The 16420-nt window shown below is 40.9% G+C and overlaps 1 protein-coding gene across 1 annotated transcript in view; it reads left to right on the top strand.

Moving 5' to 3' along the window:
- The window catches only part of LOC126481117 (protein fem-1 homolog B), a 67718-nt gene that overhangs the window by 19598 nt on the left and 31700 nt on the right, over positions 1-16420 (top strand). Inside the window, exons 5-6 of the mRNA XM_050104651.1 lie at positions 4392-4713; positions 6019-6162. Of these exons, the coding sequence (XP_049960608.1) occupies positions 4392-4713; positions 6019-6162 (466 nt within the window). The remainder of the gene's footprint in view (positions 1-4391; positions 4714-6018; positions 6163-16420) is intronic.

The following is a 16420-nucleotide window of genomic DNA, read 5'->3' as shown; positions in this document are numbered from 1 at the left end:
GCTCCTCTGTGGCAAGCATGAGGACCCCTTGGACAAGGATGAGTTGGTCACGTAGGAGAAAAAAAAATATAAGCTACGCCAGATTCACATCCGAAGAGATGCATTTCGATCAGCGCGTCTAGGGTGCTGAAATAATTTTTTGGAAAAATGGGTCAGCAACCTTGGTGGTCATGACCTTTTGTGCTGCCAATGGAAAATCTGACAGGATTTGCTGCAAGGCATCATCCAAAGTGAACGTGAAAGTTTCCTGCTGATCAAATTCTGGATCGGGTGCCCTCGGTAAGTGCAATAGCACATCAGCATTGGCATGCTGGGCAGAGGAGTGGTAATGAATGCCATAGCAATAGTTGCTGAGGAGGAGGAGCTGTGTCTGCATTTGGTGGACAGTCCTGTTAGACAGCTTAGAATGAAGACCAAAATAAGGTAACCAGCAGCTTGTGGTTGGTGATGAGAAGGAACCTTAATCTTTAAATAATAGCTAGTGCTGCCTTTTCCACCTGTAATTACTTGCACTGCACAGCTGAAAGTGTCTTCGATGCATGTATTGTCGGCTGTTCAGTGCCATCTGGGTTCCGATGGGACAGCACTGCACTGATGGCTTACTGTGATGTGTCACAGGCCAGGGTTAAAGGTTTACCTGACATAAAAGAAGTCAGGCAGGGAGCACAGCACACACAATGCTTGAGACTGAAAAGCCTGTTCACAAAACTTAATGCCCTTTTGGTGAAGCTGGTTAAGAGGATGGGAGATGTATGCGCCTGGGGAATGAACTGACCATTATGTGAAATCTTACCAAAAAAACGACTGGAGTATGTTCAGATTCATGGACATTAGGAGGTTGAAGGTGACTTTAATGTGGTCTCCAAAAAATGCACCTTTGGGGAGGAAAAAAATTACACTTTTCCAGCTTGCAGTGAAGGCCATTCTCCAGGTGTTGGAAGACTGACTGCCGGTTTTGTAAATGTACCTCTCGTACTCTCTTGTAGGGCCCATTACCTTCATGTTGTAAAGGTAGTTGATGTAACAGGGAACATCCTGAATCAGCTGCTCCAATTACAGTTTGTAAATGCCTGGTGCAGACAAAGTTGCCAAAGGCAAGCAATTTAACTGGTAAAGCCCAACGGCTGGTTAAGGTCCAAGAAAATCCCGATAACTGTATCCAGTGGCAAATGCCGGTAGACATCGTGCAAGTTGATGTGTGAAAAATTGCTGATGCTGCTGCTCCACACCCTCGTGGCAACCTCACCCACATCACCACTGTCCATGTAAATGGATACAAATCCACAATACATTGTGCATTGATCATTTGTTTAGAATTGTCGCAAAGGCGCATGATACCTTTGGGCTTCTGACTCACCACCAGCAGGTGTAATGCCTATATCCTGCCAATGCTATAACTTGGCTTTTACCTTGTTGTGCATGGAGAAGGGAATGCTGTGGGGATGACAAAATTTAGGTACCACCAATGGCTTAAGAGAAAGAGGTGTCTCAAGATTTGTAAACAAGTGGATTCAGGCACTAATTGCACTTTGTCAATTATCTGGAAGTCAAAAACAGAAGGTGTTGAGTCCAAAGACAATTCTCCATCTTTTTGTGGACTCTTTGAAACTAGCAAATGGCATCTTGGGTGACGGGTGCAGGGATGGAAACAGCACAACGGCTGCCTGGACTGTGATCAGCAGAGCAAGGACACAAAGCTAATCCGCATTCTGGTTCATCAGTGCCTGCACCTGCTCCTGCTGCTGCTGCCTCAGCTGTTCTTTCTGTAGGTGCAACTGTTCCTGCCAGCTTTGCAGAAATGCCATGGCAGCCCAAAATTAACACTAGGAAAATGGAAATAAAGAATAGGAGTGTCACAAGCATAACAACATCTCTTCTCACCATTTTAGTATCTGCACTGGTGTGACAACATTGCAACACTACATTTTCTGCACAAGTAGTTCATGGGCCGACAGTGGCTTCACAACAACTGGGGACCAGAAGCCCATGAGAGGAATTGAAAATTTACTATGCGAATCACTCTATGGGAAGCAAAAAGTCCAAAATCACATAGGGAGTTGCATGGAGATAAACTCAGCATGTGATGGGCGTTGGCGCTTAATGACTGAACACTCAGTGCTTGGCAGCAACACTTGGCGTGAAGGGAAAGGTGAGTCCCCATACTACTCATAGCTTGCATCCCCCATGGCAGGTTTGCCCATTGTGCCAACTTGTGCACCATGAAGGAATTATCTGAATGGGACAGATTTTTGTAGGTGTGATGTACATGTACAGACAAAGAAATGATTACAATTTCAGAAGAAAAAATGATGATTCATTCAAGAAAAAGAGTTTCTCAAATCCGGCAAGTCAATAACGCATTGGTTCATCTCTGGTCTGTATGCAAGCAGTTACTTGGCATGGCATTGATTTAGTTGTTGGATGTCCTCCTGGGGGATAGGTATATCATTCCACATTCTGTCCAATTGGCATGATAGATTGTCAAGATCCCAAGATTGTTGCTCATAATGCTCCAAATATTCTCAGTTGGGGAGAGATCTGGTGACCTTGCTGGTCAAGGTAGGGTTTGGCAAGCATGAAGACAAGTGGTAGAAATTCTCAGCGTGTGCAGGAAGGCATTATCGTTGTGAACTATAAGCCCAGGATGGCTTGCCATGGAGGGCAACAAAACTGGGTGTAGAGTAGTGTTGACACATTGCTGTGCTGTAAGGGTGCTGCGGACAACCAAGCAGGACCCTTCTGCCATGAAAAGAAACGACACCCAGACCATCTCTCCTGCTTGTCAGGCTGTATGGTAGGCAACAGTCAGTTTGGTGTCCCATTGCTGTCCAGAGTGTCTCCAAACCCTCTCTTTGTCCTGGAATCTTATTGTTGGAGAGAATTGTCTTCAGTGACAAGTTCCACTTCAAACTGAGCCCTGATGGCCAGTGAAGGAGCACATCTTGTCTCATTTTAATCCTCCTCCTCCCTCTTTTTGTTCTTGTTCTTCAATACCAACTCTTCCCCACTACAAGCCCCATAAGATATTCTGGAATGATTCTGTGATGTCAGACAGGAGTCAAATGACATCACAACCAGACCATGGCACGGGTATGACTGAACAGTTTGGTGTACTGTGCACATTTAAGTTTGAAACTTCTGTCTGAGTCTTTATATCCTCTGATGATGTCTCCAGCATTAGAAAGTGAAAATGTTATGCATGAAAATAAGACTTGGAAAGTGGCCTAGTGCCACAAAACAAAATTTTCCAGTGGTGCAAATACCGGCCTCAAAAGCCTGACTTGTATTATCCTTCCATTTGCATTAAGCAGTTTTGGCAAATTGTGAAAAAAACTAAGCTGACTTGTGATAAGAAGACTTGAACTACATTGCAGTGCAGTGCGATACCACTGGGCCACCTGCTCAATGACTCCCAGTGCAACCAAGTGAAGTTTCATCACCTAAAGATAAGGCCTGGGCAGCCCAAAAGGCTGTGAATATAACATATTTCTAAATGTTATTTTTGTTTCACACCATTTTGTTATTTTTCTTGTCAAAGAATGTAAGATGGTGCTGACTGTGGGCTAATTGTATTTACAAAAGTGTATCACATGCACTAAAACTTTAGGCACCTACAAGGAGTATTCAAATTAAAAGGTACGAAACATTGTAACAACCAAATTGGTTGAAATTCGCATGTGCCGTTTTGGGATAACATAGTGGGACATGTAGGCAGTGGAAGGATGTGTCATTGCCTCCCCCTAAAAAATTCAAACCTGTGCCCTCTGCAGGAAGGGTGATGCTCATCGTCTTTTTCAACACTCGAGTTCCAATACTCATTGAATTCCTTGAGATGGAAAAACCATTACCAGTGACATGTACTGTGAGGGCTCCATAGCCTACTCATGTCCATCAAGAGCAAATGACCAGGGCTGCTTATAAGGGTGGTGATTCTGCTCCATGATAATGCATGTCCACGCATCTCCAAGGTCACACAAAATGTAATGGCCAAGTTCAAGTGGGAGCAACTTGAGCACATCCACCTTGCAGCTCAGACATGTTGCCCTGTGATTTCTGTGTGTTTGATCTGTTAAGAAAAAACACCTCAAAGGGAAGTGCTTCAATGGAGATGGCGAACTGAAGGACATAGTGGAGGACTGGCTGCTGTCATAGCCACAGGAACTCTGGGAACAGGGAATCCTTTGGCTCATGAAGCAGTGGGACCGTTGTGCTCAGGCGTGTGGTGATTACTTCTGAGTAAAAACGTCAGCTATACCTACAGTGTTGCTTCATATCTTTTCTTTTGGACACCCCTTATATTTAACTTTATGTTTTATTTCCCTTTTCCTGGTACTGCCATATGGTGTGTTAAAAGTGATTTGACAGTCGTTCTTTTCTGTTCTACTTTCCAGGTACAGTGATCCAAATGATGTTGTGCAGAAGAAGCTCTGCAAACCAGTTCCAGCTTATGAAAACTGGGTGGAATGTCAAACACTAGAAGAACTGGAAGCCATTCAGAATAACCAAAATGCTTTACATATGGAATCCTTGGCGATTCGGGAGAGGATATTGGGTACTCATAATCCTGAAGTGCCTCATCCGGTTATCTTTCGTGGGGCAGTCTTTGCAGATAACGCTAGGTTTGATCGCTGCATTGAATTGTGGCTCCATGCTCTTCATCTTCGTCAATTAAATAAAGTGTCAGTCGTCAAAGATCTACTAAGATTTGCGCAGGTCAGTGTAGTTCTAATGCAGCTGTACAATCGGTCACATATATTTAGTTTATATTATGGCAAAAATTGCGAACTCTGAATCACTGTGAGAACTCTGTTGCAAAATAATTATTGCTTGTCCTCAGTAACAAGCATTGTTTCCTGATTTTAAATTTGCTGCCATACTACATAATCTATCTGCATTGTATTAGCAGCATGGCTTCTCATTATATTCTGCTCCATTTAAAAATTCATTCTCTTAATGTATTCGTACACAGTGTGTTGTCTATTTGGTGGTACAAAACATGTCTTTCCTTTTTGTTAGTTTTGACACAATAATGGCTAGAAATGTCAACAAGGGATTGATCAAAGGCAGGCACTTACCATGTGGATGACATGTTGAGCATCTCACACAAATGTAAAGAAACAGACCGAAACACCTGTAAAAGTTGTGTGTGTGGGAACAGCGAGAGAGCAAAATAAGAAAAATGAAGTTGGTAGCTTGCGCTTAGGATTTAATGAGCTACAGCAGGGAGATCTTAATGAGCAGCTATAATATGATTGAATATTTCATTGAAGCAGTCTCTATACATATCCAAGGCTAATGTTCTCGGTGTTAGCAGGAGCTTCTTTTTACTGATCCCGTCACCTTCATTTGGACATGATACAGCAAATCTGCTCTCATAGCTCGTACATTACAGCATATCTGTCTAAGTAGGAGGTTCTTTAGTGATGTCATTGCTGATAAAAGCTGATGGTTCACAGACTATTGGTAAATTATTGTGTTCTCATTAGGGTGGTAATTGTTGGTAAGGATGTTTTTGCTTCAAAAGGTGTTCACTTCTAAGAGATGTAAAGTATTCACAGGGGACAAATGACTGAAATTCTGATGTCTATTCCTTGTTATGCCTTTTTACTGGCCGGCCGAAGTGGCCGTGCGGTTAAAGGCGCTGCAGTCTGGAACCGCAAGACCGCTACGGTCGCAGGTTCGAATCCTGCCTCGGGCATGGATGTTTGTGATGTCCTTAGGTTAGTTAGGTTTAACTAGTTCTAAGTTCTAGGGGACTAATGACCTCAGCAGTTGAGTCCCATAGTGCTCAGAGCCATTTGAACCATTTGAACCTTTTTACTGAATATATGCAGTGATCAAGTCTGTAGCGAAGAAAATGGAGAGCCTTCCTGATAACATACTGATCATTAAACAAATTGTATTTGTTCCATTTTTAAAAACTTGTTGCAATTTTGTAGGTACTATTATCATTTAGCTATTTGCTGTTTCTTTAATGTAGGACTCACTACAAAAATAAAATTTAATATTTGTTTACAGGTATTTTCGCAGATGGTTCATGTTGGAGTTGAACTGACATTTCCACACGTCGAAAATGTGTTAAATGCATGTGTTATTGAACTTGAAAGGAATAAAGAAAAGATGATCAATCCTGGTCCCAAGGATGATGTAGAGCAAGTAATGGTAAGAATAAATAATTAATGTTGGACAAGAGTTAGTAATTAGGTGTAAATCAGTTTGTTCAGTCATTGGTTACTTTTTCCATGCTCAATTTCTAACTATTGTACAAGGAGAGACTGTATTTAAAATTTGTAAAATGAAGATTAATCAGGGTGTCTATGACCGTGGACAACTGGGAGATCCGGGAAAAACCCGGAGATTTTCTCATTCGGGAGAAAACCGGGAAAAACCTGGGAATTTTTTTGAATTGCGGGAATTTTTCATTGTTTTTGTTCTCAGTTAATTTTTTGTAATTTTCACTGGTAAGAACCAATAATACTCTTAACAAAGGATATTACTATATCCTGCTACTGCAGAATAATACTGCAGCAATAAAACATGAACAAGAGTAAAAACTAAAATAAAACTTAAATTGCAAAGGAAATGCGCCATATACAGCAACTAAACACAGTGCTCATACAAGCATTTGCCAACAGCAAAATGTGTCAAAGGCCTTAAGAAGACTATGCAATGCTTCATAACAACAAATTGCCTCCGATGAGCATGACGTCACAACTGTTAATATTAGATTTGTTTTAGCAGGTACGAGTGGGATCATGCGCATGCGCAGTTGAGTAATATCTTCTTCCGCTTCTGTCTACAGAAACGTGGCTGTTGGATGTGTAAGCAGTCGCAGCAAAAAAAAAAAAAAGGGGGGGGGGGCAGCTAGATGATGCCAGGAAAAATTTTACTGGCACGCCCAAGCTGCCAAAGCTACCAGATTGCGCAGCAGCCCTGGATCTAGGGGGGGGGGGGGGCTCAAATTGATATTCTTGAGGATAAAACCTTGTTTTACAAAGCGCCTAGCGTCCAGCGCATGTTGGTCTCTATCGATTATTCGTATGACTTTGAAACATGTCTCTGTTGGTTTTTGAACATTGTTGAACACATTCTAAGTTGATTTCTGAATGAATCATAAGTTGTTGTGAATGTCTGCATAGCGTACATGATGTCTCTGTCAGTGGAATCCACATCACATCTAGAAATAAACTTTTCTGTAGACAAAAGGGGCTATACGAGCTGAGCAGAGTATAGCCGAACAAAAGAAAGACAACCACTGTCTGATTATGTGGTTGATTTGGTTTGCAAATGACGAGCGTTATTATGATTACCAATGAAATCCATAGATTCAGACTACCAGAGTGCGAATAAACGACTAACAGGAATAACAGGTAAGAAAGATTGCGTATTACCTTCGCGGTGCATCCAAGAAAATGAAATTTTGACAGATAATTTTTGGCCAGATCACTATACTAGCAAGGGCCAGTTGTACAGTCTCCAGCTAGCAGCCGCTTTAAGGTCTATTCTGGAAGTAGCACGAAAAACACGTTGTACGAACACGTAACAAGGCCTAACCGGAGAATAATCGTGGGATAACTAAACTGGTGATTCTGGCAGAGTTAGTGAAGTTAATCGGTGAATAAGCTTTGACATTTGCAGGAATAGATAAAGAATTAGTGATGACAACATTGTTTGTTAGAACGAGGAAGGAGAAGAAACAGTGACATCACTTACATTATGGAAGAATATGACAATTCCAATTTTATATAAAAAATTCGCACTACTACTTTTCGATCTCAGGCTTGAGAAACTGGAGTGTATGAATGAAGTGTAAAACTATTTCCTAACGTAAAGCTTTTTGCTTGTTGTAGGCCTAATAGGCATTTGATGTGGATACTTTGTGAATTATATTCTGCCGTGTTATAAAAATGACGATTTCTGCCAAAACAATCATTTGGCATGTGTTACAATTGCTGCATTATTATAAAGGCCTATTTTGTTTTGTCTTGCAGACAGCGACAAAATACAGGTAATCAGGTCGAGAAACCACACCAGTCTTGGGCCTATTTGTAATTACAGCTTTTTCAGTATTAGACAACGACATTTCGATTTTTCGTGTAGCAAAACGTTTGATGAACTTTGATGAGGTAACAGATCCTTTCGCAGAAAGGGAAGCACAACATGTAAAGCTGTAGCAGGATCAGAGAGATAAAAATTTTAGGATCTAAGGATTGAAGAAATGTGTACTGTCTTGCTTGTCTCTTCTCTTTATTGGTTTAATGCAGCCTATACTTAATTTTATGTCTCACAAAGCAGCAAGTTGTTAAAGAGTGCAAATTTTCTGAAGAGGATTTTTTTTTTTTAAAAAAAAGGAGGCTCTGGATGTCAAACTGGCCAACTGGAAGTAGGAGAGGCACCTTAGGACATTTTAATTTCCGCTGTCCTGACTATAGTCTGATGTCGTTCAACTGTCACAACTTTCAGCCACCGAGTTGGAAGCTTTTCAGATGATGCCACATTGTGATACTTGCATGTCAATGATAATGATGACAACCCAACACCCAGTCCCCAATCAAAGAAAATTTCCAACCCAGGTGGGAATCGAAGCTGGGTCCACTGCGTGGCAGTCACATGCACTGACCACTCAGCCCAGCTGTGGAGCGACTACATTGCATAAATCTCTGTCATAATTTTAACATCTACCATTGTGTAGAATGTTATAAATTTTAAAAGGTAGGTCATAAGCGACACAATCTGCTATTTCTTTTCAGTCACTGGTTCTTTCTCCCGTTACTTGGAAGACCTGGGATTTATATAACCTCAACACGCATGCACCACTTCACCTTCATACTGATTCTCCCTCCCTTCTCTACTTACGTCTAGTACTACTTCTGAAGTGCAACAAGCATCGTATTAATTACTGAAATATTTGCAAATCCTATTTTGTTCTATTAACAGGGTGTATACGCGGAAAAAAAAAAAAAAAAGGTCCCAGATTTCTCCTGGATTTCCCGGTTAAAAATACACTTTCTTCCGCATGGAAACATAGCTTTTCTCTTTTAACTGACAGTATATTTTCTCTCGGAACTGTATAACTTATCAATCCTTTGAATGGTTATGGTTTTCTACATGGGCGTAGAATTTCCCGGCACTTTAGAAAACGAAACTTGGGAAAAAACACCTTCTGAAAAGATGTTTGATGTGCAGTAACATGTACGCTGTATGTTTTTGTATTACGAAAGTATAAATTCGAATTCCACCAAGCACCGCATGTTACTTTCCGAAGCATTGAAATCGAGATTGTGATGCATATTTGTAAGCCAGTCATAGCTCACGTCACGTGATCTCGCCAGCCGATGACAGCGGATATTCAGAGCTTCGGACATGTGGCGTAGTCAGCCAATAGCAACATAACTGTTAAGTAGCGCAAACAGACGAACAGGAAAAATTAATGGTTTAAATTTATATAAATGTAATGTTGATACAAGAAAAACAAAGCTTTCTAAGGCCGATACGCTGCAAGAGAAGCTAGGCTTTCACATATAATATTGGATTTTTATTCACGTATTACATTTTAATATATATTACAAAAATGTGCCAGTAAATTTTTTAATAACGACATAAAAGTATGATCTTCTGGGCTGTAAATTCTTCTAAATGGCTCGTCATCAACGAGCTGATTTTTAAATGAATCCCAGATTACCAGTGAAGTAGGCTTCGACCTGATGTTAAGCTTTTCAATGTGGTTTCGGGATGTAAATTGCGTTGGGTACCAGTACTTTGTTATCTCATGTCTGATTCTTTGTTACGGCATACTGCCATACGTGCTAGAAGATGAAAATGTACACTTGAAATGCGCCGAACAGTTGAAACTAGCCATTAGTTTGAAGTTAAACCCTTTGTTTCAAATATATTGACTGCCTCAGTGGAAAAGATTAATAAAAGAAAATTTCTTCAGCAAACTGATAAAAATAACTTCATTGTTTTGCATGGCAATTAATGCTCAACTGTCAGAAAGCTGTAAATAAAATAAAATCTGAAACTAATAACGTTTTTTAGACTTCCCTAATTATGTGAATGTGTTTTAATTCACATGATAGCTGCCAGCCAAAGAAATCAATTTTGTTTCCATTTGATGTGAGTGCAGTAGACAAAGAGGAAACACCAAAATCACTAAATGCAAACACGGGTCAAATGGAGACTACCCACTTCCCTATTATAACTCAGACTGCTCTGCACATCTGACCCGTATCTACGATATTTCCAAACCGGGACAATAGTAGATAGTGGCGTCCCTTGAGCATTTGAGATAGGACGTCAAAAATTTAAAAAAAAAAAAAAAAAAAAAAATAGATTTTTCAAAAATATGTTCATTTTGTAGCACACATCTTTCTGAAGAATCTGAAGAATCTGATGCATAAAACATATGTGTCCGAGGAATTGTAAGACATGTTATTTGATCTTAAGTGTGCCAAAGTGCAGTGCCACACCTCTTCACACAGCATTCTTCTATCGCACGTCACTGTATTTCGGTCTGTGGAATTGAATAAAAAAAAAGAAGAGGGGCAGGATGTGAGGCCAGCTGTCTGGATCAGGAGAGGCACCACAGGACATGTTAATTTCCACTGTCCTGACTATAGTTTGATGGCATCCATTACAAAATGTACACGTTTCAATTCCACAAGGTGAAATACAGTGACGTGCATTAGAGGAATGCTGTGTAAAGAGGCGTGGCACTGCACTGTCATAAGTTTCCTCGAACACATATGTTTTATTTATCAGACTATTCAGAAAGATATGTGCTACAAAATGAACATATTTTTGAAAATTCGATTTTTTAAAAGTTTTGATGTCCTATCTCAAACACTCGAGGTGGGGCCCCGTTATCTAATGTTACCCCAGTTCGGAAATATTGTTGATCTGGGGCTGATGCGCAGAGCAGTCAGAGTTATAGTGGGGAAGTGGGTAGTCTCCATGTGACCCGTGTTTACATCTAGTGATTTTGCTGTGTCCTCTTCGTTTACTGCTCTCACGTCGAATGAAGACAAAACGGATTTCTGTGGCCAGGAGCTATCAAGTGAATTAAAATACATTCACTTAATTACAGAAGGCTAAAATATGTTATTAGTTTCAGTTTTTATTTTATTTCCTCCTTTCTGACAGTCAAGCATTAATCGCCTTGCAGAACAATGTAATTATTTTTGTGGGTTTCCTAAAGAACTTTAGCTTTTATTAATCTTTTTCGCTGAGGCAATCAATGTATTTGAAATGAAGTGTTTAATGCCACACTATTAGCTAGTTTCAAATGTTCGCTGCATTTCAGGTGCACATTTCATCTTCTAGCACGTATGGAATTATGCCATTATAAAAAACGAAACATGGGATAATACAGTACTGGTACTCCAAAAACATTTACATCCCAGAAACCACTCTGAAAAGCTTGATATCAGGTCAAGGCCCACTTCATTGGGAATCTGGACATACGAATGTGCACTTTAAATATGCACCTTAAATGTGCACATTTTAGTATTGTTCACGAAATTCCGATGCTCTTGGAGTATCCTGTGATGTCTTGTTTCTTTTATGACATAATGTAAGATCTTTTAATGTTTTACACGTACGAACAATCCGGGCTTCCTATGTCATTGTAGCTGTGCAAGCGCGGTGGTGCCTGTTATCTGGCGCTCTCTGGCAACTGCTGAAACGAACCTATTTCTAACAGGTTGCAGTAAAATGTTGCAAATGGTGGTTTGAAAAGTGTTACTTTCAAAGTAAATTTTGTTTTATGCAAGTTGGACTATGTGCGAGAATGCATGATGAATTTCTTGAATCTCAGAGCATTTGACTCTCATTTAAAAATCAACTTTTTGATGATGAGCCATTTAGAAGAATTTCGAGCCCAGAAGATCAGACATTTATGTCATTAAAAATTTTTACTGGCAACTCTGAATGATATTTCGTAAAGTGTAACACGCGCAAAAAGATAAACATTGTATGTGAATGCTTACCTTCTCTTGCAGCTTATTAACCTTATAGACCAGTATTATATGTGAAAGCTTTGCTTTCTTTACTCAACACTGTGTATATTAATTAAAACAATTAATTTTTTCTGTTTGTGTGTTCGCGCTACTTAACAGTGATGTTGCTATTGGCTGACTATATCTCTGCTCTGAATATCCACTGTCATCGGCTGGTGAGATCACTTGACATGAGGTATGACTGGCTTACAGAAGCGCATTGCAATCTCGATTTCAGTAGTTCGGAAAGTAACATGCGATGTTTGGTGGAATTCGAATTTATACTTTCGTAATACAACAATATGCAATGTACTTGTTGCTGCACATCAAAGATTTTTCCAAAAGTGTTTTTTTAAAGTCCCGGGAGATTCTACGCCCTTGTATTAAACCAAAGGATTGATAAGTTTTACAGTCCTGAGGGAAAATATATTGTCACTTAACAAGGAAAAAGAGTGTTTTCACCTGAGAGAAAGTGTGCTTTTTAACCGGGAAATCTGGGAAAAATCTGGGATTGTTTTTTCCTTGTCCACGTATACATCCTGCCACAGAAGAATAGACATTTGGAGAACAGAACATCACACTGGTATTTTTTCACTGTGGAGTATGTTACTGCAAAGAAAGACAGTATTTGATGCCAGTACACCACCAAACATCAACCATTGCAACAGTTTTTATTCGTGCCAGTCAACTGCAGATGTTTAGTCAGCCTGTGGGACAAAACTCACACTGTACTCTGGGTGGGGTCACTTGCCAGCACACGATAGCTGTTCCTCGTCACCATACAGAGGTACCAGCCACTTGTCTAACTGCTGAATCTATCAGATGAAGTCACCACAGATAGAAATTCTCCATTCATGACAGTTACCAAGATGTCAAGAAATCCCATTGAACTCATCAACAGCAGCCAACCTATCCAGACATTGGTTGATGAGCTTACTTTTCTGTAATATTGAATGCTTATTGTTGCCAGATAAAGAAGACTGTGTTCCGAGATATGAAAGCTGTTGGCCTGAAAGTTGCAAATGGGAAATACATCCAGCTGAGAGGAACACATATTGTGAAACCAATGTCCAATGACAGAACAAAGCCTTTCGAATATGTCATTTTAACAGGCGGTAATCATGATTTTATTCTCAGTTAGTGCTTCTTGCCTGCGTCACAAGCAATCATAGACAGCAGAAGATCAACACTCCAGATTTATAAAGCTATTTCAACATGCACACTTAAGAGATTGCTTGGGGCAGTTGTTTGTCATCAGTTGTTTCTTTATCACCACACCGCCATCAATGACATGAGTTCCAGTCATCGATTGAGAAGCTCAGTTAAACTGTGAAGCTTTTGTTGATTTCAAAAAGCAATTCAGATCCACAAAAGAAATCATCAGTGATGATTGGATCATCAAGGAAAACTTTGGATCATTAATTTGTGTACAAGCAGTCACAACTCACTCCTAAAAGTATGTGCGTAGTGGCAGCAGAAACAGTCCTGGAAGGACATCTTGATGCCACTGACAAAGAATTGTGCTCCTCTACCACTGCAAACAACGCATGGGAGGAAGCAGCTATCAAACTACCATTAGGATTTGGCCTGACTGAGGAAGATCACCACTGAGAGTTCACCACTGAGTGCCAAATTTTGGTTGTCTTTGAATCTGGAGTGGAGAGAAAACAGACAAAGTGATCCACGGTAAAATATAGTAACAATACTGAGACTCGCCCACTATTTAGGCAGCGCTCACTTAGGACGTCATCTGCTGGACGACTAATGATCCTGAAAGAAATGGAGAAGATTCTTCAAGATGACATTATTGCACATTCAGAGAGTCCTTGGTCCTCTATTGTGGTCCTTGTGAAGGAGGACGATGGCATGTGGTGTGTCTGCATTGACTGCTGACAACTGAATAAAATCATGAAAAAGATGCATACATATTGCCAAGCATTGATAACATGCTAGACTGCTTAAAGGAATTTCTGAACTATGAACAAGCAGACAGGCTACTGGTAATTCGAGGTTGATGAGGCTGATGGCCAAAGAGGCTGCCTTCAAAACAGCTGATGGCCTCGACAAGTTCAAAGCTACATAATGTGGACTGTGTAATGCTCCAGCCACCTTCAGATGTTGATGGACAGTCAGCTTTGACACCTTAAATGGATGCTGTGTCTTTGCTATGTGGATGACACCATTTTTTTCTAAGAAATTGAACATCTAAATTGCCTGACAAACATGTTGAACTGTCTTCAGACTGCAGACCTCTGCCTAATATGAAAAGTGCCTCTTCCCCACCAAGGAAATAACTATCTTGGAGTACCTAGTGGAATGCCAGTGGATCACATTCTGATCCAGAGAAAGTGAGAGTACTCACAGATTATGACTCCCTGGCACATTTGTGATATGAGAAGTTTTCTTGGAATGTGCTCATACTACTGGCAGTTTGTAAATGTTGGCATATCCCTTGCAAGAACTACTGCAGGGAGATGCCAAATTTTCCAGGAAACAGGTGTAAGAAAGATCTTTCTTGTCCTTAAGCAGGCACTAACATCTCCTCCAGTCGTAGCACTGTATGGCGACAATGCAGGGACAGAACTTCACATTGACGCTAATGGTAATGGGTGAAGTGCAGTTCTAGTGCACTTCAGAAAGGTGCTGAAAATCTGATAGATTCCATTTCCAGAGTACTCTCCAAGCCCGAGATGAACTACTCTACAACTGAGGAAAAGTACCTTGCAATTGTTTGGGTCATCAATTTGTTTGAGCTCCACTTATTTAACAAACCATTCACTTTTGTGATGGACCACCATTCTCTGTGCTTGCTGACTAGCATGAAGGATCCATTGGGTCGAGTGGCAAGCTGCAATGAGGCTTCAGGGGTATGACATCCCAGTGCTATACAAAAGTGGGAGCAAACACAAGGACAATGACTGCTTTGTGAGGAATCCTTTGGCGGAACACAGCATTGTGGGTGAAATCTCAGTCATTGCTGCACTAAATCACATTGCTGCTGAACAGAAGGAATATCCAGCACTGATGAAAACCATAGAGACCTTGAAGAAGGAGCAACCAGCCAAAAGAGAATTCAGGTTAATAAATGGGACAGTGTATGAGAACTATGATCCAATGTAGCAAAAATGGTTGCTCATCGTCCCAGTTCATCTGTGGCAAGCTATCCTGAAGTGTTTCCATGATGCTCCTGCATCTAGTCACCTGGGATTTCTGAACACTCTAGACAGTCTCAGATGCAGTTGTCACTGGCCAGGTGTCTAGTGACCCATTAGACACTACGTGAGCGTCGACAGGAGGGGCTTCCTCAGATGCTGATCGTAGTGACCAGAAAGTGAGGCTCTGCCAGTGCTGCCATACAGAGGATTGATTATTAACAAGATGTAGATCGAGCTCCGGAGAGAACTTCTGAAACAGTGGGTCGCTGTTTCTCCAGGGGAGGGTGCAATGCCGTGAGGTGTGGTTCGTGCAGTGTGGCATAGTGGTTGAAGTTGCTGACTAGTGTGCTGCAGGTCGCCAGTACAAACCCTACCACCAGCAATTATTTATTATTTATCAATTCTGGAAGCTTCTCAAAATTCCTTGTGTTTATAATTTGTATATATTCTGGAATATTCAGAGGTTGTGTAAATAGAAACACTCTTTTCCCAGGAGATCAGTTCTGTTCTCACTGTACATTGGTGCTTGTAATAAATGTGCTTTTAGTTCCAAGTGTGTACTTCATTGATGACCTTGCTTTTGGACTTGGACCTGATTGCGGTTATTACTTGACAATATTATGTCCAGTGTTAGGTGATGTGTTATGGAGTGCCTGAGGGAAATAGTACCCAGAGCTGAAAGAAATGCATTGTATAGTAGGTATATCTGCTGGAGGACCTCATCAGAGATGTTTGGGAAACTCTGCCTGCAGCTATTGAGGGTGCAGGATCCAGTCATCTTCAAGTTGTGGCCCATTTCGACATCAGTGTTGTCTCAGTTCTGAGGCCATCCTCAGTTCGTATGTGCAGGTGGCAGCAGTGGTGAAGACATCTGCCCTTGGACCCAGTATGCTAACAGAGCTTACACTTTTGCAGTACCATGCCCTGAGGTGATCGTGGTCGTATGATTTGCGGCTGAATGGAGGGTCTCAACCAGAGGCTCTGACGATTCCATGATGGTCTTGGCTGCAAATTTCTGGACCTGTGTTGTGGGGTGGAAGGTTGTAGGATTCTCCTAGATAGGTCTGGGGGCACATCACACAGAGAAAGCAGCTGATCAGGCAGTAGAATAAATGTGGGGTGCACGTGGCTTTTTGTGCTAGGTTTTAGTTTGAGGTCCTATGACGAACGATTGTGAGTCAGTGCCCAGAGAACAAAATCAGATAATGTACAAAGTAGATATGATTTGAATGGAAATATTTTAACAGCAAATTGCCTGAGAATTTGTAA

Source organism: Schistocerca serialis, chromosome 5 (assembly GCF_023864345.2).
Source record: "Schistocerca serialis cubense isolate TAMUIC-IGC-003099 chromosome 5, iqSchSeri2.2, whole genome shotgun sequence".
Taxonomy (NCBI): domain Eukaryota; kingdom Metazoa; phylum Arthropoda; class Insecta; order Orthoptera; family Acrididae; genus Schistocerca; species Schistocerca serialis.
This window is presented reverse-complemented; position numbering and strand designations above follow the sequence as displayed.